The following is a 26,048-nucleotide window of genomic DNA, read 5'->3' on the forward strand; positions in this document are numbered from 1 at the left end:
TGATTAGCTTTGGCTAAAATAAGTTGTAATGAATTATACAAAACTACAACACAAAACTTGACAACTTGCCTCAACCTGATTTTAAACCTAAAATGCTTTTAAAAATTGAATCCACTTTCTTATATGAATATATAATCTCAGTAAAAATTAAAATATAAAGCGAAAAATATCAAATCAATGTTTTGGCTAACAGAAATTTTAATAAATTGTATGAAATTGCAGTTCTCCAACTGAATTCTGAATCAGAAAAATACGTTTTATATCTGTTTTCATTATATAATTGTAATGCAAATTTGGTTTTATTGCGTTCAGCAGCTATTAGAAAAGATATTGACATATGAATGCGAAATTTCTGCATTTTATTTTAGTTTTTTGTAATTACTGAAATATAATCCTTGTGACAACTTCCCTGTGACAACTAGCCCTGGTCTCTGTTTTATATTTCAGAGTTTTTCATTAAACCTCAGTCAAAATATTAGATGCTATTATAGCGAGACAATGAACAGTATTGCAAACTGCCAATCATACTTTCAGCTAAGAAAAGTGTAGAATTGTCCTCAAAATGTTTTAAGTCAGCTGGCGTTGCCAACCCAAATTTGAGCGTAAAATATCATAAGCTTGCACAGCAATCATGTAGTCTTGTATATTTTATTATAGGATACAGACAGTCCAATCTTATTAAGAGTCCCTCAGTAGATGCTTTCTTAGAAACAGTATTGAGGCACAATGTGATGATGGACTAGTGCCCAGTCAGTTACCCAGAAGTCTTTATTAAGCTAGTGTTGCAATGTGTTTGGAACAAGTCTGTCGTGAAAGAAAGAGGGAACACTTCGACTGTTTTTAATCTGTCCATGTTCAATATGTGAATATATTAAATATATATAAATATATTCTATGAGTATAAAAAATTCAAAATATATCACTGTTGTATTAACTTGAAATAGTCTAATCATGTATCTCTTATTACAGAATTTAGTGCCTTTTTTGGACAGTAGACTGTTCTGTAATTAATATGTAGTATAAAACGCATATGCTGTTACTTTAAGTTTTGTTTTGACACTTTTGTTCATTTTCAAACTTTGTTTTTATTTAGAACTGTACCTTCTAGAGAATAAAAACTTGAGCTGAAAGACTGTCTGATCATACTTTTATACATCACTTCAGAATTTAGTACAAATTTTGAATATTCTTAATTCTGAATAGTAACTGGATTGTTATTTGAAGACTGAAGACAATGTTATATAAATGTGTGCAGCTGCTCTTTTCCATGCAGAAAAAAAAATAATTGGCTGTCAGTTTGACAGAAAGAAAAAAAAAAGACAATTAAAGTCAAAATTTGAACATGGGTACACAAAAAAAAAAAAAAAAAAAGTTGAGAACTTTTCAACCAGCTTCAGCAGATTTGAGTTTTCAACTTTTGTAAAAGATTTTTCTCAAATTTGTTGAAGAAACTGAATACAAGTCGAGAACTCAAAACTCTGCTGAAGCTGGTTGCATTAAACTTAAGTTGTCAACTTTTGTACTCGAATAATATTATCCCCCCTTCAAGTCAAGGTAAAGTAAGCTAAGAGTGGAAGCCCTAAGACTTACTAAATTAAAAAAAACAGTAACAAGACAAATGTGTAAATCAGTTCACTTTTTATTTTTCTTTACAGACAGATTATTGTACAGTCAATATAAAAGAAATTATAAATGAATTATTATACATGATTATTCTTTGGATATCAGCATAGAATTGCAGATAATTAAATTAATCAAACCCAGCCTTGTGCTCAGATTGAACTCGAGATGCAACTATATACAAAACACACATACATGTATATTCTGGGTTCAAATGCTCCATATACGGGACAACTTTCATGACAAAATCGTCAGGACGAGGCACAGACTAGTGGTGAAAGATGGAGCCGTCCACTCACTGCTCACAAAAAAGGGAGGGACAAAAGTAGAGCAGCAACTTCCTGCCAAGAGCTTTGTCTAACATCTGTGTAAACAGCAGGGCCCAAAATTTCCTTCAAAACCTTTCTCCTGATGCCCTTAATGGGAAGGATTTCAAACAGGAGGAAAGCATGAGTCCCCACACCTGTATTTAGTATTTGACTTCAAAAGGCCACTGTGTGGTTGCTCAGATATGGCTCTGGATCTATGCCATTTATGACAGATCAAGGTGTCATTATTGTTACTGCAGACTTGCTGACGTTGAACAGAATTGATATTCAACCGTTTTAGTGAACAAAAATGGTAAATTGCACTTGAAAAACAAAAACACCTAGTACACATCTAGTTAAAAGCATCTATGCTTGAAATGTTGGGCCGTGGAGATCAGCTTACTGAAAATGTTCATTTACCCTTTCTTTTTAAAGTAACTCGTCATGTTCAAAACAATGAGCCATCAAATTGCTACAAGCACTTTTAACATTATTGCTACAACAGAAATGTATTAAACTTAGTAGAGACTTGTCATTCTAAAGGCAATCAATCTATTACCTTTAAATTAATACTTAAAGAATGACTAGTTACTAATGTGACCCAGTAGGACTACCGTCTGAAGCCGTTGCTGCTAATCAAAGCAACAAAGACGTGCTGCATGTGTGCATTTGTTTGTTTTTTTCTCATTATGAATGAGGCACAGATTAAGATACATAAAAAAAACTAATAGGAAGGCGTTAACCAAATTTTGACTGAACACAAACATCAAAACCACACTATAGGAAACAATTAAAGGCAACTTCAAACTGTGGAGAAACTGCATTTTCTCAGATGGAAATTTTGAAATGTTTTTTTACTTTTGAGCACCAAATCCAGTGAAAAGCAGATTTACAGTGCATCTTCGGTTAAAGTTAATTTACAACAAAACTAAGAAGTACCCTTTGGGCACATAAGCTATCTACTATAAATCAAATGTGCAAATTAATTTTCCATTCATGGGATTTTTACACTTTATAAATTCAATTTACATAACTACAACCATTAAAATATATTTTAATAATTTGATATTGCATTAGACTTCAGAAATCACATGATGATTTCCACGAATAGAATATAAAAGGAATGAAATACACTTTTTCTCCATCATGATGTGAACAAGCATCTTATCTGCATGGACTCATGCTCCTTATTAAAAAAACTATAAATGTGACCGCTTTGCCCATACAGTATGCTAAAAATATTTAATGAAATTACTTTTAGATCTTTTCATTTGAATAAATAAGATGAAGGTTTTGCCAGTAATTGGTCCAATACACAAAACTGGAATGTGCTTTTACCGTGACCTTCTTGTGGAAGACAGTCCTTTAGAAACCAATCAAACTGAGCTACTTTAAATTGCAGCACAAAGTTATTTGAGGTTGAAGTAGTTTCAATAACCCAATTCCAATTAAAAGGCTGCTTGCTTAAATGTACCCAAACCCATCAGGTTGCAAATAAGCCACTTTAAAATACTTCTTTTTTTTTCAGTTCAATCATCAAAACCATTAAGAGAGGATCTAATTAAGCCAGTCAAGTAAACCTGAATGTGCCAATTCAGTCAAGTCTAAAATTTCACCATGTGCAATTCAGGATACACACCAAGCAGGTGGTTTCCTCCTAAAATACTGATAGGCAATTCTTCCAATGATAACAAACCAAATAAAATATCCCATCTTGTGGATTTAGCCGACCAATCGCTGGTCATGTAATAGCAGTACTTTATGACATGAAGAAACTCCCATCAAAAACCAACATTACCCTGCTCAGGGCAGCACCTATGGCGAAATACATGCAACTTAGGCACAACATGACTTAGGCACATTCAGGAAACTAAAAACCGACTGTGCAGAGAAGATAAATTCAAGCATCATTTGTAGTATCAAGTCCAAAAATGGACTCTTGGTAAAACCAGGGCACAAACAAAAATGATGGGTTGATCTCAAAGACCTGGAAGATTCATTTACGGTCAACTCAAGGAGACTTGCTTGAGTTCTCAAACCAAGGAACACAGCTGAAGCAGCATGTTAAAAATTGATAGCACTCCCACATGCTACACATTAGCATAGCACCAAAACCGATAGAGGGGCTTGTAAGGGAATGTTGTACCACCTCCATGCAAATTGGGTATCAGAATGGTCCATTAGCCCAAGCACAGTGATGGATGGAGTTGAACTCCACGGTTGGATTCAGATGTTGGAGGTGGAGGCTCTGTCCTGCTCAGCTCATTGTCAATTAGCTGGTCCAGGATTTGCGATTCTCTCCTTTCTGAATGGCAGTGCCGGCTCCTCCCCTCAGTTGCTGACTGAACTCCCCACTGCGGCGATTTTCGGTGTGCCTTTTGGAAGCTTCCCGTCGAGTCAGTCGATCTGGACGGACTAGCACCCCGTAACCAGGGTTGCATCGGAAGTACTGGTGGCTCTCGACGGAACCATCATTCTTACCTAGTGGACAAAGGATAGAAAAGGAACAAGGTTGGCAAATTAGTCTCACCAAGGTGTCAATGTCTCAGAAAACTTAAAGAGGTCATGAACTGAGAAATCAAATTTAGCTTGATCTTTTGACATATAAGAGGTCTTTGTGCTATAAAAACATTCTGTAAGTTTCAGAACTCAAAACTTTCTCAAGTCGAAAAACAGCTTATTTTGAAGCCAAACTGCCAAAACAACAAGTTGTGGAATGTGCCACTTTGACATAATAGTGTGGCTAAACCCCGCCTCCGTAGAAGATGATCAACACCTGCTTCTACATCACTGCCTGTTCAGCCCCACCCACCGATTCACGCATGCAATGTAAATAATGATAGAGGTACACGCAGGTCTACACAGAAACAAACTTTTTGATTAACTTTATATTTAATGAAGTGCCAGACCGCATGAGTAAGAACTTTGTCCTTTGTTCACTTAATTTTACCGCAGATTCGTTTAACAAGCAAGGCACAGTTTGACGCAGGATTTTCAGAAAGACTGAAACTAAAAGACAATGCTGTGTCAACTATATTTGATCTGACAGTAATGTCACAACACACAAGTGTGAGTAACACACAAGTGTGTTTTTATTATGTGATCACTAGATAAGCTGTTCTTGCACTACACATATATCTGCACAGTTTTCTTTTATTTAACTGGTTTGCACTCTATTCTGCCATGTGCCTTATGCCACTTTATCTCTTTTTTTATTTTTCTACAATGTCCTCATTTGTATATCTGTATAGTTGTATGTACATATGTTTAAACTGTATTTATCTGTATTTGAACATCTACTGTCAGTGTCTTAAATGTTAACTGTATGCACCAAGGGTCTGAGAGTAACGCAATTTCAATTCTCTGTATGTACATGTGGAAGAATTGACAAAGCAGACTTGACTTGACTATTGCATGCAAGAGAGAGACCCTGTGACATGATGTCACCCCAGCAACTCTTTAAAACACTACACACAGGGCAAACCGAAATGTTTTCAAGTGTGCTTACATTTCTAGGGTCATATGGTTTCCACGAAAACGCAGACAGGATGGCGGGGTCCAGTCATAAAAACAGAATTTACTCTATAGCGCGGAATGCAACAGAATTCGTAAATTTTTGGATGAATAGAAGAAGGTCTGTCACTTAATTGGAATCACGATATAAACCAGTGTATGTGAATATTAAAAATGCAAAAAAGACGGTTTAAGTATGAATCCTGCATGTTCCGTTAGCCTCGGTATGTATGAATGGCGGAGACGGGGTTTTGTTTAGTTCACAAATACTGAAGCACATGTGAACTCGCAGTGATTTTCGGCCTCTGCATCTCACTACATGAACACGTGAGAGTCACTTCATGAGAATTTTAGTTTTATTTGAGAAAACTATCATATCATACTGTATACACCTAGTAACCTGTCAAAATAAAAGTGTGGTTTAACATGTAACAGAAATATCTTACTCCTGTATTACTTTTGTACAGTATAATGTACGTCTTGATATATTCCATTTACTGACTAATTTAAATAAAGCAATTAAATGATAAAAATAATTACTACAACCACATTCACCACTTAATTGTAGAAAAAATACAATTATTAAAACTTTTTTAAAGGAATATTCACACAATTTTTCTACCATATATTAATTTTAACAGTAGACCTCTGTTTGTTTGCCAAAAAAATAAAAGGGTTTCATTTTCATTTGATTAAAAATAAATAAATGTTTCATGCCTTCATTTGATTATCAGAAAAAAAAAAAAATAAAAATTGTAGGGCCCTATTGTTCAAAATGTTGAACTTGAGAGTTTTGGACTTATTTTTTCACTGAAATAAATGTTTTTGTTGTTACACAAAGTAAAGTACCGAAAAAAATTACAGGTACCGATACGGTACTGGTTCAAATGTGAATGGTACCCGACCCTAGACCTCAGAGAACAGTACAAACAAAAGGCAGTTCATGACCCCTTTAATAATGGAAGATCTAACTCACCTGAGGGAGTGTCCAACTCGACCCCAACCCAGATGCCTTCTGAGAAGTGCGTTGGGCCGATGTAGCGGACCGTGCCAGACTTGTTGGATCCGACAGTAACTCTCCCTCCCACCTTGAGCCAAGCAAGTTCCTTGGGTTCCACATCCTCAAAGGTTATCTCTAGCTTCTCCAGGCTGTTAGCTTGTGTTGTGGTAGTTTTTCCATCTCCAAGAATGTTACTGAAAGACCTGAGTTCATTGGCTTTGACCTTCTGGAGGGAAAAAGGGCTGTCTGTGGAGGTACTCAACACCAGGGAAGGGGTTGCATTTAGCTGTGCTTCCTGCTGAGAGGTGGTGACACCATTCCTGTGGGCCGCCTGGGTATCTTCCTCTTTTCTAGGCCTGTCAGATCTTAGCCCAGCTTCTACAGTAGCAACAAAGGCATTAACAGGGGTCGGTAGACAGTCTTCGTTGTCGTGCCTGGATGCTACGGGACCCGCTTTGGAATTGGGAGTTGGGGTAAGGTCCCCGCAAGCTATGGAGACGTCGGAAAGAGTGGCAGTGGAGACGCTAGTAGAAAAATAGCCACTGGAGGCCTCGCTGATGGGGCTCAGGGGCAGGTCATGCGGATCATGCATAGAGGACGGGGCATCAGGCCCATCTGAGTGTCTGTCTGAAGCAGGACTCTTCCCCATTACTGCAACCTATGGGGAAGGATGTCCAAAACCACAAGGAACATTTAACTACACCTCAACCTATCATCTGACTCTCACACAGAGAGTACATGCTAGGAAAACCACAGATTTAATAGCATGCAATTTACATCACATGCAGGAGAGAAAGACTGGGCTCTTAAAATATCTTCCTAGGCTATACTTTTGCAAAATACAAGACTGTAACCCAATTCATCATTCATATTTATTTAATTTCGCCAAAGACGAAGCATGAGATCAGAGTGGAGATCTACTTACCGGTTCTATTCTTACTCTTCCTTCATCAGGGTTGTTGGCTGTTTGCATCATTATTCGTGGCATATGCTGGAGAGATGAATGGAACGTATTAAATTTGTTTTTACGATTTCAGTAATGGTTTTCAGAGAGGCGGCACAAAGCATGATTTAAGTGTCACAAGTTCATTTTTTATGTCGGGAGCCTTTGGATTACGTTTGATCTAAAGTACTGACAGATCAAAAGTCTGCGTGCAGGGGAGGAGTGATGTACACAATGAATTTTTTTTCCCTCTACGCCTCAGTCGAAAGCATGCTGGGAGATATGATGAAAGGGTATGGCTTGACAATTAATCTTGGAGAAATTAAACACTGGAGTTTATCTATGGACTCCTGCCTAACATATAATCTGGTTTCCCTGACATGATTTACTTTGACAAAATGAGGACACTTTTAATCATGGAAAACCAAAAAAGCCTGTTTTCTCACAAAAAAATACACTACCAAGCAATAAGGCTTAATTTAAAGACTTAATTTTCCTCATACGAGATGGATGATATATCACAGATATAATATATGTAGTAGCATATGGAATTTGTGTCTATATGGAAATGAGGAGGCATGAAGACAGGACGACATTATGCTAGAATCTAAAATTGACTCAAATTAAATCGTCAAGAGGATTTGCATCCCTCTTTGATTACCACATATGATTTACTCATCTAAATGCAGCATATTTCTGACAGGCTTTGTAGGTGCTAAAATTGCTATTTTTATGACTGATACTCTACATCAGTTCTTTTTTTTTTTTTTTTTTTTTACATTTATGCATGAAATTACCCAACGGAACTACTATTGACAGGAATTTACATACAGAAATGTTTATAAGCATAGCTATTGCTTGTCTTGAATAAATTTAATAATTTGAGTTCTTTGTAACGGGAACATACTTTGAAAAACTAAAGAGGAGGGTGAATCTCATCAAAAAAAATGACAAGACATTTTTTTATATAAAAAATGCATTCAGAAATAACATTTATTTATATATAAATTAATTAATTAACTACAATTAAGCACATTTTACCCTCAAATACTACATGATATATACATAACTGGACTTCAAAATTTAATATATTACTTTACCTTATTGTTCATGTGTTATATTTTTATTTATGCATGTATTCTTTTTTTATAAATTTTTAAATAATTTTTCCTTTTGGTTTTAGGGTTAAATGTGACCTGGACATTTCTTGACAGTTTTCATGAGACTCACCCAGGTGAACGAAGAAACTTTTTAGGCATAGTTTACTAATTAAAAATGTCAAAAACATAACCAGACCTGTTGGGAGTGTGGAGAAGGTCTCAAATCTTTCTTGTCATCGCGTACAGGGAACAGGGACTTGAGCAGCTTGGGCATCTGAGGAACCAGGGCCTTGACTGGGGAGATATAAGAAGCAGCAAGCCCTGAAAAACCTGTGGGCGGGTTGGGAAGGAGGCAAACAGCAAGGTAGAGGTGTGGAGAGAGACGACAACGGTGGTGAAACAGATGTAGAAAAGATATAAAAGGAGTGCATGAAGTCACAGTCACATAAAAATGTCACACTGACATTTTTTGACAGATCACGAAGAGACAAGGTGAAAAGAAGTTTGAACAAGACTGGGAGAGATTTCGAGTAGGCAACTGAAAGGTTGCAAGTTCAAACCCTGAACCGGCATTATTGTGCCCTTGATGAAGATACAGGGATTTTCTCTGTAACAAGTGTTTGTTAAATTCATGAAACAGGTGAGAAATGAGAGTTCAGGCAGAAATTAACATTTACAGTAGAGAGCACAGAGTTGAAAGGACAGTCAAATACAGAATGGGTCATGCTGGAAACGGAAAGGAAGATTATTTTATTGTAGACTAAACCGTCCACAACCTGTAGCGCTCACTTTAAGAGTGACAGTTATTTCGTACCTTGCTCTGGGTCCTGATTCTGTGTAGGTGGTGTAGGAGGTCTGGATGGTCGTGGCAGTGTTTTGCTGAACTGAGAGGATGTCCCAAAAATATCCTGCTGACTCTCCCATCGATTCTTACATAAGCAAATTGGATATTAGAGGTTACATAAAAAGAAATAATTTCCGGTGGTGGACCATGTGTCTTATTTTCACCCTAGAATCTTACCTTGTTGTCATCCAGCACTGAGTTTAGTGACAGATCCTGTCTGCTTCCAGATAACTAGAGGTGGAAAAGGTTATGTGTGAATACAGAATGAAGGCTGCGATGATGCTGAGCTTTCTTCACATTTCTGTCTGTTAAGATGACGTTAAGGCTGCAGATGCGCTTACCCGGTGCACGCTGGGAGAGCTGAGACTGCGTCTGCTGCCCTTGCCTTTACCTGCCAAATGCTCCTTCACTGCCACCTCCTGTAGCAAATGATAAAAAACTGATTTGCATGATGAAAACAACTTGAGAGAGAAAACTAGACCGCACTGGGAAGTCACCATTCATTTCAGTGATATCATTCGTAGGACTGCTTGTTTTAATGAACCGTTTAAAAATGGAAAATGCACTGGCAGCATTCATGTTTCATTTATAGAGTAAAATATGTCTTTAATTAAAATACTGCTGCGTATCACAGCGTAAGTTTATACAGAATGAGTTAAGTCTTGTGCTTAACATATTACTACCCTCTGTTTTATTCCCAAAGTGATTTACACACATTTTGCGAACCAGTTAAAAGGAAAAATTAATAATTACATCTTCCACAATACTAATCAGATAAAGTCTTCCTTTAAGATTCAGATTAAAACAAAAAAACTATGTACTCAAATGGATTAAATGCAAAAAAAGATCAAATCATATTAATGAAGGTAGCTGTGTGACCTGTCTCAGACGGTCTAGTGTGAGGATGTTCTCCACAGCCAGGACGCTTCGCAGGTACTTCTCTATGGCAGCTTCGTTGTCTGAGGATTTGGGGTTCTCAGCGCTGGCGGCCACACGGGCCAGCATCTCCCTGTCCTCGGAGTTCTGACTGTCCTGCTGACATACACAGCCAGAGAGAGAGAGACAGGTGCTCGTAAACGGACGTTTTGCTGGGCATTGTAGTTGGCAGAGCCGTAGCTCTGGTCAAATGCTTTAGGACACGCAGACGGTGGAAGCTTGTGAAGCTTTGTCAGTGCGGATTTAGAGCGTTGCCTAGCATCCATCTGGCAAATCTCCGCTCTCTACCCAACGAAACGGACAAACTCCTTCTGGTCTCCTGGACAAACAAGGATTTTTCTAACTCTGCTGCCCTGTGTTTCATGGAAACCTGGCTGAATGGCGACATACCGGACAGCGTGCTACATCTGCCTAACTTCCAGCTGATCAGAGCAGAACACGACACGGAATCAACGGGGAAAATCACACGGCGGTGGGACGTGCTTTTACATCAATGTGAGGTGGTGTACAGATGTAACTGTTAAAGATGATGTTCAGATCTAGAAACGCTTTTCATTAACTGCAAGCCATTCTATTCGCCGTGGGAGATTTGTTCGTTCATTCTCGTGTCTACATTCCACCGCAAGCACACGTGAGCTCAGCTTTAGAGAAACTCGCTGATCGGATCACAGACACAGAACAACAACACCCAGACTCTGTTTTAATCATTCTCGGGGACTGCCAAAATACTGACAGCACATCACATGTCCCACCAGAGAGAGTAATATATTGGATCACTGTTACACAGTGATAAAGGACGCATATCACTCTGTCCCACGGGCAGCTTTAGGACTCTCTGATCACTGGTTCCTTTTATTCCGACCTACAGGCAGAAACTTAAATCTGCAAAACCTGTATTAAGAACTGTTAAGAGATGGACTAATGAAACAGAGCGGGATTTACAAGCCTGTTTCTCTCTCACTGATTGGACTGTTTTTGAAACTGCTGCCACCGATCTGGACGAGCTCACAGAGATTGTAACATCTTATATCAGTTTCTGTGAGGATATGTGCATTCCTACCAGGACTCATTTAACCTACAACAATGACAAACCACGGTTCACTGCAAAACTCAGACAGCTCTGTCAGGCCAAAGATGATGCTTACAGAAAGTGGCATAAAGTCTTGTATAAACAGGCCAAATACACACTGGCAGTGGCAAAGAGATATTATGACAAGCTAAGGAACAAATTCTCTTCCAGTGATTCTGCTTCAGTGTGGAAAGGTATGAAAGATATCACCAGTTACAAGATACCATCCCCCAGCACTTTGGAGAATCAACAACTGGCAGATGACCTGAATGAGATCAACTGCAGGTTTGAAAAACCACCCCACACCCACCCCGAACACCTCTCCACACCACCATTAACATCTCCAGCAACTCCCCTCTCCCCCACACCTACAATTCAGATCAGAGATGACGACGTGCGCCAGGTCTTCAGAAAGAACAAAAGAAGGAAAGCACCAGGCCCAGACGGCGTGTCACCAGCCTGCCTAAAAACCTGTGCTGACCATTTGGCCCCCATCTTCACACAGATCACTGGAGCTGTGTGAAGTCCCCTCATGCTTCAAACGCTCAAAAATCATTTGAAAGACTGGTTTTGGCTTATCTGAAGGCCTCCACTGGACCCCCTGCAGTTTGCCTACAGAGGAAACAGGTCTGTGGATGATGCAGTCAACATGGGACTGCACTTCATCCTGCAGCATCTGGACAGACCAGGGACTTATGTGGCGATCCTGTTTGTAGACTTCAGCTCCGCTTTTAACACCATCATCCCAGACACCCTTCAGAATAAACTGACTCAGCTCTCCGCCCCCACCTCTATCTGTCAGTGGATCACCAGCTTTCTGACAGACAGGCAGCAGCTAGTGAGGCTGAGAAAATTTACATCCAACACCCGCACCATCAGCACTGGAGCTCCTCAGGGCTGCGTTCTCTCCCCACTGCTCTTCTCCCTCTACACGGATGACTGCACATCTAAAGACCCCTCTGTCAAGCTCCTGAAGTTTGCAGACGACACCACACTGATCGGCCTCATTCAGGACGGTGACGAGTCTGCTTACAGACAGGAGGTTAAGGAGCTGGCTGTCTGGTGCAGTCTTAACAACCTGGAGCTTAACACGCTCAAAACTGTGGAGACGATAGTGGACTTCAGGAGAAACCCCCCTGCTCTCCCCCCACTCACCATCAGGAACAGCACCGTGACTGCAGTGGAGTCATTCAGATTCCTGGGCACCACAATTTCTGAGGACCTGAAGTGACTCTAATGTGAAGGCCCAGCAGAGGTTGTACTTCCTTCACCAGCTGAGGAAGTTCAACCTGCCACAGGAGCTGCTGAAACAGTTCTACTCTGGCATCATTGAATCCATCCTCTGCACTTCAATAACTGTCTGGTTCAGCTCAGCTACCAAATCTGACCTCAGAAGATTACGGAGGGTAGTCCAGACTGCTGAGTGAATCATTGGTTCAACCCTCCCCACTCTCCAAGAACTGTACTTATCCAGAGTGAGCAAAGGGGCTGGTAAAATCACTCTGGACCCCTCACATCCTGCACACTCCCTCTTTGAACTGTTACCGTCTGGTTGACGCTACAGAGCTCTGAGAACCAGAACGACCAGACACAGAAACAGTTTCTTCCCCCAGGCAATCCATCTCATGAACACTTGACAATAAACTCGGAACACACAACTATTATAACATATTTATTCACCACACTTACTTATTTTTTCATTTCAAATTTGCACATATCAGACCTGTACACACATAATTGTCCAGATTATATATTGTGTTTTTGCTGTTTTGTACATTGCCTATTTGTATATTATTCTTTTATTATCTGTGTCCTGTCCTGTTGCTGTCTTTCTGTTGCACTGTGGAGCTTCTGTCACTATAACAAATTCCTTGTATGTGTAAACATACCTGGCCAATAAATCTCATTCTGATTCTGATTACCAGAGCAGCTTTCTTCTGGGTAATAGCAAACTAACACGGCCTTTAAGCATTGCTGAGAGTTTTGCAGTGATACATATCAGCTAATAATATATTATTTAATATTTAGGATTACCAGTCAATATTATCACCTTGCTTCAGTTCTGAAATCTACTGACAATTCTATTCTGAATTGGTGTTATTTTAGTATTATTTATAAGACTATTATTAGTTTTGTTTTATATATATTTTAATTATATATTTTATTTCTATTAACTTTATTTCAGTTTTAGTTTTAGCAATTGTATTTTAGCTAAAACTTAATTTCAAGTATCTGCCGAAGCAACATTTAATTTTTCATCTAATATTTAGATTTTATTATTTCAATAACTTTATTTCAATAAAACAAATTAACAGTTTTAGTTACCACACTATTCTGAATTTGAAGAGAAATTATTATATATTGTCTTTGGTCACTGAAAACGCATATCATTCAGATAATGCACTATTTATTCATATTATGCATTACATAGCCATACAAATGTTTTTGAAAGCAGATATTTTATGCTTACCCCTGGGATGTTGGAGACGACTTCAAAGGTCACTCCACAGCCAGGAATAGTGCTCCTGATGGACATTCTCCTTAAGAAATTTTGAGCAAAACCCTGTTTAAAAAAAAATGTTAAAAATTTAAAATATGCAGAGATGGATATAAAAAAAAAAAAAAAAAAAAAAAAAAAAATTTTTTATCAGTATATCTAAATCTTGAAATTCCTAAAAAAGTATAAGGTTTAAAGCAACTAAGCACCAAAAATAGCTGGCACAGCTGTATGTAAAAAGTGTAAAAAGACACTTTCCTACAGTTCTGATGACAGTGTAGGTTATAGAAAGTAGGCTATCCCGCACCTGTCGTCCAGTGAGGTTCACACAGATGCGTTTGCGCAGGACTAGCTGCATCTCTGCAGGGTGGCTGAGCTGTACCACGGTGCGGATAATCAAGTATACTCTCTGATCTGGGACGGCACCTCGACTCAGCTGTGGACATTCATGAACTGTGGAGTCCCAAGAAGCTTCGGCTTTCACCTGGAAGAAAAATAGTTTTTAATACAATCCTATAAAAGCAACTAGGGAGCCTCTGAGAGCCCTGAGGGTGCGTAGGTCATATTCTCACCTCTCCATCATAGTGTTTGACAATCTGAAGGTCAAAAAATTCATCCTCATCTTCAGAGCTGAGCATGGCATTCCATCCGCCTGCCTCGGGAACGTCTAGGTTCTCCTGAGAGCTGAAGTCATCAGCTTGAAGGAAGGAAGAAGAGAAACACAGGATGAAAAATTTTGAAAATGAGTATAAAGATAAATAGTGCTTGCAGTGGAAGAAAGGTCACAGAGGACATTGCACTTCTGTAGAGAACATATAATGTTATTAAACAGGCAAGAAAAACATACCACTCAAGTCGAGGAAGAGCACTGGAATGTGAGTTTCCATTCCAGGTACTGGTACCCTGCCAAGAGAGACATATATATTATATAAAAAAAAAAAAAAAAATCAAAACAATCAAAAAAAAAAAATCAACCCAACGCCAAATACTCATGACTAAACATTTGTAAAAATGTTTAACCGATACTGACATTCATTCAACAAACAAAGTCTCAAATCTAAATATTATTTATTAAAACACATCATTTAAGGTTTATAACAACCTGCCTAAAAAGCTAACTGCATAGAACTGGATTGACATTAAATATCATTAAAATCTCTGACAGACAACATGTTTACCAGCAATCTATAACATTATATAACTTAAGTGTTCAGTGTAAATGCAAATTGCTCAGAGTGGTTGTAGCAGTTCTGTACCACTCAGCAGGAGCTCCTGGTATTCCACTGCCAGCAGAGGGCACCATCACTGCATTTCTCTCCTCTGTGAGCGTCAGACGCCACTCAAGCAGCTGGGCCTCCCTCTCCACATCATCCTCAGACTTATCTGGTCATAGAGAGCAAACTAGTCACCAGTGATTTCTCCAATTTCATGCTAAACACATACATATACACGTGTGTGTATGTATGTATGTATGTATGTATGTATGTATGTATGTGTATATATATATGTATATATATATATATATATATATATATATATATATATATATATATATATATATATATATATATATATATATATATATATATATATATATATATATATATATATATATATATATATATATATATACACACACAATTTATAAAGAATTAAAATACATCCCTATTTATCTATAAAAGCATTATTTGATTATATAATAGCATTAAACAAGCTGAGCTTTTTTTTTTTTGTGGCTGGCAAGGGAACAAAAAGAAGCTATGTGGGATTTTGGACCAATGCATGGTGTGTGCAAACAGAAACAACATACAAAATCAGATCCACATTTCTTCTGTCTAATCAGTCTGCTTGTTTCTCAAAGAGTGTGACACAAGCTCCCCAAAGCTAATTAGCAACAAACTAAAGAGAGGAAAGTACCATTTTATAGTCCATTACTGAGCTAAGACAAGTACATGTTTCTATCTGGTTTTTACCTGTTTTGCTGACCAACGTCTGAAGATGTTGGTCCAGATACTCTTGTCTCTTAGTGAGAGCAGTGAGCCACTGACGCCGCAGACGCTCCAGATCTTGCTCCTACAGGATGATGGACAAATACATAAACACAAAAGCTTCTATTGCTTGGCCATTTCTGTTTTGCTAATAAAGGCTTTTTATGTCTTTAATGGGCAGGACAGAGGAGAAAGACAGGAAAGAAGTGGGAGGGAGAAGCAGTAATGTGACGAGGAAATGACGCAGATCGGATTCAAAACTGAATCTCAGCAGGAGCACCACAACACCATGAAAAATATAATATAATATGAAAAATTTATAATAATCAATTCCTTTCATTTATTAAGAACTAAAAGCCTGTCATAAATGTATTGACATCCAAACATACCTGATAACTGTCCATTTCATCGCCCTCAAGCTAAAAACAAAAACAATGTAAACGTTATAGACTCTCAGGCAACATTCAGACATCATCCTGCTAAATGTTTAGGTGAAAAAGAATGTTTACCTCTTGTGGCTCGTTGTTTTTAGTCATCCACACCTGTCTGATATCCACACAGCCAATGGACACTCCCAGAATGATCTCTGCTATCAAAGGCATTGTGCCGGAGTCCTGCACTGAACGCACCTCCACCTGAATCCGCCGAGACTGGCCCTGAGAAAGACACACCAAAAACATTTAATACCCCATGACAAAAACCCTAAAGTGAAATGTTAAACAACTCTGTTGATAGAATAACAGAGCACAAGTAATATACAGAGTTCACATGCCAACAGCTATAGAAAAGAACACCTCGTTACCATCTGTATTAAACCTGTGACTTAAAGACAGGTCACAAGGTGTAGTGATCGACCGATATTGAATTTTTTAAAACCGATAACAATTATTTGCATGTTTATTTGCCCGATAACCAATATGCAGAACCGATATTTATTTACTATTATAAAGTAAATAAATGACTGCGTGGGGTAAGTCCATACTTCACTTTGGTTTTTACTCCTTTCAGTCATCTTAAAACATGTTTTGAGAATTAGCAGTCTTTCATGCAAGGCTCTAGACTCATTCTTCCCACTGGTGTGCGACTAACTTTCTCAGTAACAAGCTTATAACAAGCTTCTCAAAACGAAATTAAAAAAAAGTAAAACTAAACTGGCTGTTGCTGACAGGACATGTTTTTTTTCTACAAGAATACCAACATGTTCACCTTCTCTGTTTTAAGAAGTGGTCTTTTACTTTAGTTTGAAAACCAAATCCTCCGTTGCGCTCAGTCCGCTGCGCGCACCTTCGCGCTCGTGCTGATGCAGCGAGTATAAACCAGGCTCTACCCACGAAGCACTCGCGCTGAAAGCGCCTCTCTTCACATGACTCTGTTTAAGGCGAGACACGGCAGGCAAAAACATCGGTTTTTTTTTATTGGTCAATTTTGAGATTTTTGGATATTTGTCTTCAATAGCATGTCTTCTTTCAGACTTGTGGTGAAAAAAAGTCCGAAATACACATTTAGGTCTTTATTTTACTGCACTTTGTCTGTTTGCGTCTGTAGATTTCTCATAAATTCAACAAAAGTTGGCGTTCTAAATCAACATGCTGCTCCGCGATCTCTGCCTGTACCCAGTCATCACGTATACTGCTGGAAAGCTCTCTCTCTTCTGTACAATGCTGTCGGATCCAAATATGGTCATTTCCTTTTTATCAGCAACCAATCGTGAAAGTAAAAGAGGGGATTTAACTCTAAATGCGCAATCTCATTGGCTGAAGACAATTTCTGACAACGTGATTCGTTCAGAATCGTCACATGGTATGCTTTGATGCTTCCTTGTTTGGTTAAGCTTTCCGCGGGATCTTTTGAGTGAATGAATGAAAATGACTTCGCGTCAATCATCGAAAAGAGTACAGCAGTTGTCACTTGCAAGGGGAAAAAGGAAAATTAGTGATGGATTACCCAGTGAAATGCCCTCGGGAAGCGCATCTGAACGTAAGCTGTCGATGGGAGGTTTAGAATTTCTAATGTCAGAAATAGCCCAATACGTGTGGCTGTTACCACCTTCTAACATATTATAACATTACTGTAACAATATTTGTTTTGTATGGATGAAATATTTATTTATTTATAAAATTTATAAGAATAGAATAAAGTGCCATCTCATTCATTATGTTGTGTTGCGGTGGTCAGTTTTACTTTTACAGTACAGATTTCTGTGTGCTGTATCTATAAAAACAAAACAAATGAACAGTTATTGATACAATACACATTTCATTTTAGCGGCAGAAATTGAGAGAGGTCTTGAGTCACTTCACAGGACCAGGGAGCAGGTCAGGCAGGCCTATGCAGATATTGATGCAGATGTGGCAGAGTTGCTGAGAGAGGATGCAGATGCGGTGATAAATATCAGTGTGTCTTTTGATGGCACTTGGCAGAAAAGAGGGTTCACATCACACTATGGGATCGGGGTGTGCATCGATATTTGTACGGGACTGGTGATCGACTTTGAGGTTCTATCCTCCTATTGCCATGCTTGTGCCCTTTAAGAAGCTGCCAGACACGAGGGAAAGATTACAGATGAGGAAATTGACAGCTGGAGAGAAACGCATGACTGTGCACAAAATTTTAGGGGCTCAAGCAAGGCTATGGAGCAGGAGGCAGCGAAGAGGATGTGGGCCAGGTCTGTGAGTCGCCACCAGCTGAGATACATTCAGATGCTGTCAGATGGGGACAGTGCTGCATTCAGGGAGGTGGTATCCCTCAACCCATACCCTGGGCATGAGGTAGTAAAATTAGAATGCATCAACCATGCCCATAAGCGTATGGGCACAGCACTACGAAAATTAAGTGCTGAACGCAAATTGGGGGGGAAGGGTCTGGGAAAATTAACAGCCACAAAATGTAAAACATTACAAAATTATTACAGGGGGTCAATTTTAAATAACCAGGGTTCCATAGAGAAAATGAAAAATGAGATCTGGGGTGGTCTCCTCCATAGCATGTCCTGTGATGAAGTCCCCTTGCACACCAGGTGCAACCTGTCCAGGTGTTGGTATAGGAGAGCGGAGGAAAATGGAGAAACTCCAGAGAGCCACAGGCTCCATGCAGGAAACTTTTTGTCTTGGGAGGTGGGCCAGAAGCTGATACCTGTATACCACCGCATGTCAAGTGACAGCCTGCTGCAGCGCATGCAGCATGGTGGCACTCAAAATGCGAATGAGTGCCTCAACTCCGTCATTTGCGCCCGCTGTCCAAAAACAGCGTTTGTAGGTAAGAGTAGAGTTGAGGCAGCTGCAAGTATGGCCATTTCAACTTTTTGAGGGGGCCTCTGCCATGCTTGCCATTATGGATAAGCTTTGGCTGGAAAGCACTGTCGTTACAGTCACCACCATCAGGGAAACCGACATGCTGAGGATCACAGACGAATCCATCCGGTCTGAGAGTGTAAAACGTTGCAGAAAGACTCTGAGCACAGCTAAAAAGCTGAAAAGGCATCAGCAAGAGAGGGGTGAGGGGCCTAAATATGGTGCAGGCATGGAGAGCTAGGCTTTCAACCCTCATGGGTGAACTTTGTGTTCCGATGGACAGATGACTAGAGTTGCAGTTCTGATGATAAGTTTGTGTCTGTATTTGTGGTTCTCTGTGGTTAGTTGAAGGTCTTATTTGGCAATGTTGTTTTATTCAGTTGTCATTGTTCATGGTCTACATTGTTATAAACAATTACTTGGCCAGTTGTTTTGCTTGTTAGCAATGTTTTCATATAAAAATGTGTGGATTTTTACAATATAAATCTTTAAAGCCCGTTTTCTCAAAATGGCTTTTCTCTCATACTCCAAGTCCGAAATCTCCACTTCAGTAGCACCTATATACACCAAACTTTCCAGTCTTGTACCTAGTTATATTATGAAGACAATTACAGAGGGATTTGTAAATATATTATTCCTAGCCTGATTTATATAACATTTTATTCCAAAAAACATGGCGAAAATACATTTTTTAAGGCTATTGACAGTATATTCTGATTTACAGGATAACAAAAGTAGATATCCATAAATCCCTCTGTAATTTTTTTCCCATCTAATATGTGAACACAATGAAAAAATTATTTTGAACCTGGCTTTATCCAATTCTGAGATTTCGTTTTTTAAAATATATGCAAATTAGCGCATATTTAATTAGATAATGCATAATTTGCATATTTAAACAAAATTACTGAAACTTTGTAATACATTTTTTTCTCTTCTAAATATAGGTAATCAACTGGGAAAGTTTCATGGTGATATCTGCTAGTTAAAAATATTACCCTATTCACCTGTAGTGTCTCGCCTTAAAAACAGAAATCTGACTCCTGCTACAATGTGCCGCGGCTCTGCATGAAGCAGTCGCTTTGGAGCAGCGCAGACCATGTACTCGTACAAATGCGAACACGTCAAATTTGAACTCACAAATTCAAAAAATTACCATTTTGCTCGCAGTCTAGAGCCCTGTCATGTTAAATTTAATCTTCATATTACAATAAAAAAACATTTTATTTATAAAAAGCTTTAGCAGCAACACTAATATTAGCAGTAAGCAAAATAAACGTAGAATGTCTAATGTTTTCAAATGGAGAAAATAAATAAAAGGACAGGAGTCATATCAACTTCATTTTTAACTACAGTTTTAGTAGGTTTATAAGCTGTTTAATAGGCTAAAAAGTGAAGAATAATTCACTGGATAATGTTAATTCACAGAATAATATTCTCTGGAATATTGGAATATAACAAGCATTGTATTTTATTGCATTTCTCAACTGGCATCCTCTAAATTATGCTGCTGACAGCGCGGTTTATCTATGCATTTACACAGAACTGTAGGCTACTCAAACTGCGATCGATCGCGGAGATAATAAATAATTAATTTCCGTAGATTTGTATTAATTTGGATGTTTATAAACAAAATAATGGTTATATAGTAAGTGTTAATACAATTTAGGGTGCTTCAAAAAAGTGAATCTTGTTAAAAGTTACATGCAGTGGCCGAGCTGAGCATTTCTTGAGCATCAACCGCTGAGTGAACTGCAATATGAAAGCGGCTTCACGAGACTAATGATGAGCATATAGACAACAGAGAGAGAATTACATTCAATGCTTTTATTTCCAACATGCAATCATTCATGGCTGTATTATTTAATTCATGCAAAGTTACGTCTTTATTGGGAGAGGACTTGACGGATTATCTACATGACTTGTTTTGTTTTCAAATTCAAATTCAAATTTTATTTGTCACATACATATACATACATAGTACGACATGTAGTGAAATGTATTGTACGACTGTCCAACAAATTGTCCAACAAAATTAAGAAAAACCTCAAGTTTACAAAAATACAAATAGAAAAAGTACAGTAAACATATATATAGAAATAAACTAGCAATAAAATAAAATAACAAATAGATATGAGAATAAAAATAGATATGAAGAATAAAAAGAAATATGATATGATATGATATTTAATGATTTCGGATTTGACATTGTGTTTTCTTACATCTTATAATGTTTTCGGAATTGTTGTTGCATTTTCTGAATTATTTTGTTTTTTAGATTTGCATTTGCGTTTGTAATTTGTTATTTTGTTTTCAGAATCGTGATTTGTTTTGCACTTCTCGGCCACCGTAGCTTTTATTTCCAACATGCGCTAATTCATGGCTGTGTTATTTAATTCAGGCAGTTACATCTTTATTGGGACAGGGCTTGACAGAGTATCTTATTTATCATATTTCTTAGAGCCAAGTTGCATAAACTACATATCAGGCATTTATGTAATACATCTAATTTGTGCATTTATGACTGTAATGTTAAATAAAGTTTACTAACTACAGCAAATCAAGTACCTGCACGCCGTTGTTGTTGTCTCGTCTCCCCTCAGAGGAGCTGCAATTGCGATCAAGATGGCGGCGTTTATCGGTGATATTTTTTTATCGATATTACAAAACCGATATCCGGTCATGGAAAAATGCTTCAATATCGGTAAATCGATATATCGGTCGATCCCTAACAAGGTGCTATGCTTTATTCTGATCATAATAAACAACTATAGACAACAGCTGTGGGCTAACAGACTTACAGTGGTGTAATTTATAATAACCATTGCAGGAACATGAAGTGTCTGACCTGTTTGAGCTGGAAGATGCCACCCGTGCGAACATCTCGCGCTGGCACCACCTCCACAGGCATATACTCTCCATTCTCATTAAGCTCCAGAATCTGCACCCACATCTCCAACTTGCGTGTTACTTCGCTCCACCTGAGGACACGGAAGAGTCAAAACAATCCGAAAAGCGGGAAGCAGATCACTTGATGCAAGACGCCCCAGTGTTCTCTACATTACTGAAATTTTTTATCAGTATAATCGGACAATTACAGGGGGCTGAAGCTCATGTTTCTGCTCACCTATCACGTAAAGTGCGTGTTTTGGCCTGGATGATGCTGAGGTCCCACAGCGCAGGGTTCCTGCCTGGATCAGCCTGTCTGTGTCCGTATACCTCGATGGCTACAGCACCCTCTGTTAGATACTCGATAAAATCCTCCGTTACAGTCACAGCATGCTCCTACAGTACAGAGAGTATAACAAAAGTAAATACATGTTAATAATTTCTTGCCAATTTGGAGAAATGTAGCATTACATCTCTCTGCAGTGAATGGGTGCCGAGAGTTCAAACAGCTGATAAAAACATCACAATAATCAACACCACTCCAGTCCATCAATGAATGTTTTTGAAGTAAAACGTTTTTAACTTCAAACCATTGATTCCAATAAAATACGTGTCCTCTATTCATTATATTGCCTTCTACACTGAAAATGTCATCTCGTGAGAGGACAACAGAGGATGGACTTTTTCACTGTAGTTATTGTTATGAATTCTGGCCAGAAATGACATTGGAACTAAAATCGTCTGAATGATGGATTTGTTCATTTCTAACATGCAGCTTTTCACTTTACAATACATTAATTGATGGGCTGGAGACATGTGAATTACTTGTGGATTATTGTGATGTTTTTATCAGCTGTGTGAACTCATTCTGACGGCACCCATTCACTGCAGAGGATCCATTGGTGAGCAAATGATGTAATGCTACACTTCTCCAAATCTATTCCAAAGAAGAAAAAAAACTTATCTATATCTTGGATGTCTGAGGTTGAGTAAACTTTCATTTTTGGGTGAACTACTCCTTTAACGAACAAAGATGAACAATTACCCAAAGTCTTTTAACGCTGTAAGTCAATATTAGTAATAATTAACAATTGGGCAATTACTGGTTAATTTACCATTTGATTGTAAAAGCACACGTCTTGACTCATACCTTACAGCTGTCAAACACCACCATGCAGTGGGGGTCTTTGCTGCTGGAAAAGGAGGCAGAGGGATCCACTTCTGGGGCAACAATGACAGGCTCTGCTTGGTCCCAGAAAGAGTACTGACAGAAAACAAAATTGGACAGGTACTGCGGGAGACCAGTAGCCTGCAGGATCTTAATCTGTTTGAGAGACACGAGTAAAATAAGTATGAGGTAGGATTTTTAAATATGAACACACTGAAACAGTATATTGTGTTATTATTCATTTTAGTTAACTTCCTTTTAAAATATAAATTAAAACCAAAAATATTGACATGACTTAAGTTTCTCAAAACTTACATGCACAAAACCTGCTTCTGCGAACTTCAGTACTCACCATACAGACCAGTTTGCGTTCCTGTACATCACCGTCTGGGCTTCCATCACTTTCGTCTCCCCCGGCTACACTGTCATCAAATCCTCCACCCATTCTCATCACCTCCACATGCAGCCGCCCAGCAACCTGACATCAGCAACAAGTAAACAACACTTCACTGGTCCGCTGGAGATAAACTGTGTCTCACATGCTTTATATGATGACTCAATTAGATTCCATTTCACAGATGAAATTGCATTTGATTTAATTTGCATCCCATTTCATCTTCTGGAAGAAATTTTCTTCAGATATCAAATGAGTCAGTGAGAGTTAAATATTCATAGCGAGTCAAACCACTGATCTTATTTGCCTGACTGCTGCAGACAGATCTGAACACATCATCCTTACCTCTCCTTTCTGATTGATGATGGGAACCGCATATTGTAGCTTTACATCATAGAACAGGCAGGAGAGGAAAACGTTGGCCACCCCGATTAAACTGTGGTTCACCTGCTCATCGAAGAAAGGGTCGGCTCTCTTGAAGTACGAGCGCATCACCTATGAGATGGAGAGAAAAAAAACATTCCTGTAGTGTTACCTTTTCATTTTTAATGCACAGTAAAGCGCGTGATGAATAACAGCTTACAGGGTTGTCCTCGTCAAAGTCCTTCCACTCCTGATAAAGCTCTCTCATGTCCACCAGCCGGTTTTCCATCTTCTCAAGGGCCCATATTTGCTTCCCTTTGCCTTTCCTCCTAACCTGAATGGCAGGTTCGCTCAATACAGCATCTCGCTGCAAACACAAACACACAAAAAAAGTTCATGCTTATCCTGAGCTTATCTCATGTTATCCTGTGTATAGACGGATTCTGTAAGTTTTAGGAAAGGTCTAAAGATTCTTAAAGGGGTCATATATGATGCAATTTCAAGTTTTCCTTTCTCTTTGGAGTGTTACAAGCTGTTTGTGCATAGATAAGATCCCTGAAGTTGCAAAGACTAAAAGTCGCAAAACCAAAGAGATACTTTATAAAAGTAAAGACTCGACCACGCCCTCCTAAAACGGCTCATTTAAACACGGCCCCATATGTCTACGTCATGGTGTGGGGAGATTTGCAAAACACCGCCTAAATGTATATGCAACAAAAGGGGGCATGATTTTTATTCTCGCTGTAGTGTTGCTGTTGCTGCCGCCGCTGGCACCATGTCGTGGTGACGCTGTGTTTCATTGTGAAAGTACTTTGTTTAGAAATCAGTGGTTAAGTTGTAGTTACAACACTGTTCCAGAACAGTTCAACCCAAATATTAGAGTGTTTGCAGCACATTTTACAGAGGACTATTTCGTGAACCTGGCAGGAGAGTAGCCTACAATGCTGGCTTGCTCAAAGGCTGTTTCGATAAAGTGGGGCAATTCCAACTTTGCAAGGACAGTCTGGCACTTCTGACTCACAGCCTGTATGACGATTCATAAGCGAGTTTTGAGCTGTGTAGAGTAGAGCTTGTTGTTTCTCCGATCACAAATGCAGACATGGTAATGATTACGCGGCGTGATGCAAAAAAGACAGTATAGGCCATTATAATCAGTAATTATGTCCCCACTGGATGCAACAACTGCCTGATTTATAATGGGCTTTTATAAGTTTTCATATCCTGTTGACAGATATGTGTTCTTGTTTTAAGCACAAACTCACTTCATTTTGTTCACTTTCTCAGAAAAAAAGGCTTCAACTATCTTCGTGGGGAAGTTGTGGCCTAATGGTTAGAGAGTCGGACTCGTAATCCAAAGGTTGCAGGTTCGAGTCTCGGGCCGGCAGGGATTGTAGGTGGGGGAGTGAATGTCCAGCGCTCTCTCCCCCCTCAATACCACGACTGAGGTGCCCTTGAGCAAGGCACCGAACCCCCAACTGCTCCCCGGGCGCCGCAGCATAAATGGCTACCCACTGCTCCGGGTGTGTGTGTGTTCACTGCGGTGTGTGCGCACGTTGGATGGGTTAAATGCAGAGCACGAATTCCGAGTATGGGTCACCATACTTGGCAGTACGTCACTTCACTTCATTTTGCATTTCAAGTAAATGTATCTTAAATTTAAGGATGCTTAGATATTGAAAAACAAGACAAAAATACTGATGAAGATATTTGTTTTCAAAAGCATGCAACAGTTAATGCCATGACTTTATAAATGTAAGACTTTCTGCTCTCATTTAAGACCTTTCAACCTTAATTTGTAAGAAGGGCGAATTAAGACTTTTTAAGACCTGCAGAGACCCTGATATGGGTCTAAAATGTGGCTGACCTTTCTGTTGGCGTTAAGGTTTGCAGCAGGGATCTGTAGAGTAACTCTGTACTCGGTTCTCTTGTCGAGCTCTTCAGCGATGTAGCTTGCCTCCTGCACTAACAGATTAGCCCGTACGATCTGCTCCCTCAGTTTCCTCAAGCTCCGCGTCAGCACTACCTCCCTGTTGTCACCAAAATAACAGCATTAGAATTCACCATGTACCAAATTTCACCTTGGGAAAACAAAACACATTTGTTTCCACCAAAAATTTAAACCTCAC

General features: G+C 38.9%; 1 protein-coding gene across 3 annotated transcripts in view; it reads right to left on the reverse strand.

Moving 5' to 3' along the window:
• Positions 1 to 1,623: 1,623 nt before the first annotated feature.
• The window catches only part of kif13ba (kinesin family member 13Ba), a 48,854-nt gene continuing 24,429 nt past the window's right edge, over positions 1,624 to 26,048 (reverse strand). Inside the window, exons 18-40 of one of the 3 annotated variants that reach the window (XM_079443646.1) lie at positions 25,787 to 25,949; positions 24,143 to 24,289; positions 23,905 to 24,054; positions 23,527 to 23,643; positions 23,153 to 23,218; positions 22,236 to 22,393; positions 21,957 to 22,089; positions 16,328 to 16,474; positions 16,208 to 16,237; positions 15,804 to 15,903; positions 15,087 to 15,213; positions 14,678 to 14,733; positions 14,403 to 14,527; positions 14,138 to 14,314; positions 13,804 to 13,896; positions 10,208 to 10,363; positions 9,670 to 9,747; positions 9,506 to 9,559; positions 9,299 to 9,413; positions 8,681 to 8,778; positions 7,367 to 7,432; positions 6,418 to 7,099; positions 1,624 to 4,409 (exon numbers count right to left, since the gene is read on the reverse strand). In XM_079443646.1, the coding sequence (XP_079299772.1) occupies positions 4,201 to 4,409; positions 6,418 to 7,099; positions 7,367 to 7,432; positions 8,681 to 8,778; positions 9,299 to 9,413; positions 9,506 to 9,559; positions 9,670 to 9,747; positions 10,208 to 10,363; positions 13,804 to 13,896; positions 14,138 to 14,314; positions 14,403 to 14,527; positions 14,678 to 14,733; positions 15,087 to 15,213; positions 15,804 to 15,903; positions 16,208 to 16,237; positions 16,328 to 16,474; positions 21,957 to 22,089; positions 22,236 to 22,393; positions 23,153 to 23,218; positions 23,527 to 23,643; positions 23,905 to 24,054; positions 24,143 to 24,289; positions 25,787 to 25,949 (3,247 nt within the window). In that variant the 3' untranslated portion in view covers positions 1,624 to 4,200. Of the gene's footprint in view, positions 4,410 to 6,417; positions 7,100 to 7,366; positions 7,433 to 8,680; positions 8,779 to 9,298; positions 9,414 to 9,505; positions 9,560 to 9,669; positions 9,748 to 10,207; positions 10,364 to 13,803; positions 13,897 to 14,137; positions 14,315 to 14,402; positions 14,528 to 14,677; positions 14,734 to 15,086; positions 15,214 to 15,803; positions 15,904 to 16,207; positions 16,238 to 16,327; positions 16,475 to 21,956; positions 22,090 to 22,235; positions 22,394 to 23,147; positions 23,322 to 23,517; positions 23,644 to 23,904; positions 24,055 to 24,142; positions 24,290 to 25,786; positions 25,950 to 26,048 lie in introns of all 3 variants that reach the window. The other 2 variants (XM_079443645.1, XM_079443644.1) reach the window with 2 other exon arrangements.

Source organism: Barbus barbus (genome assembly GCF_936440315.1).
Source record: "Barbus barbus genome assembly, chromosome: 20".
Taxonomy (NCBI): Eukaryota; Metazoa; Chordata; class Actinopteri; order Cypriniformes; family Cyprinidae; genus Barbus; species Barbus barbus.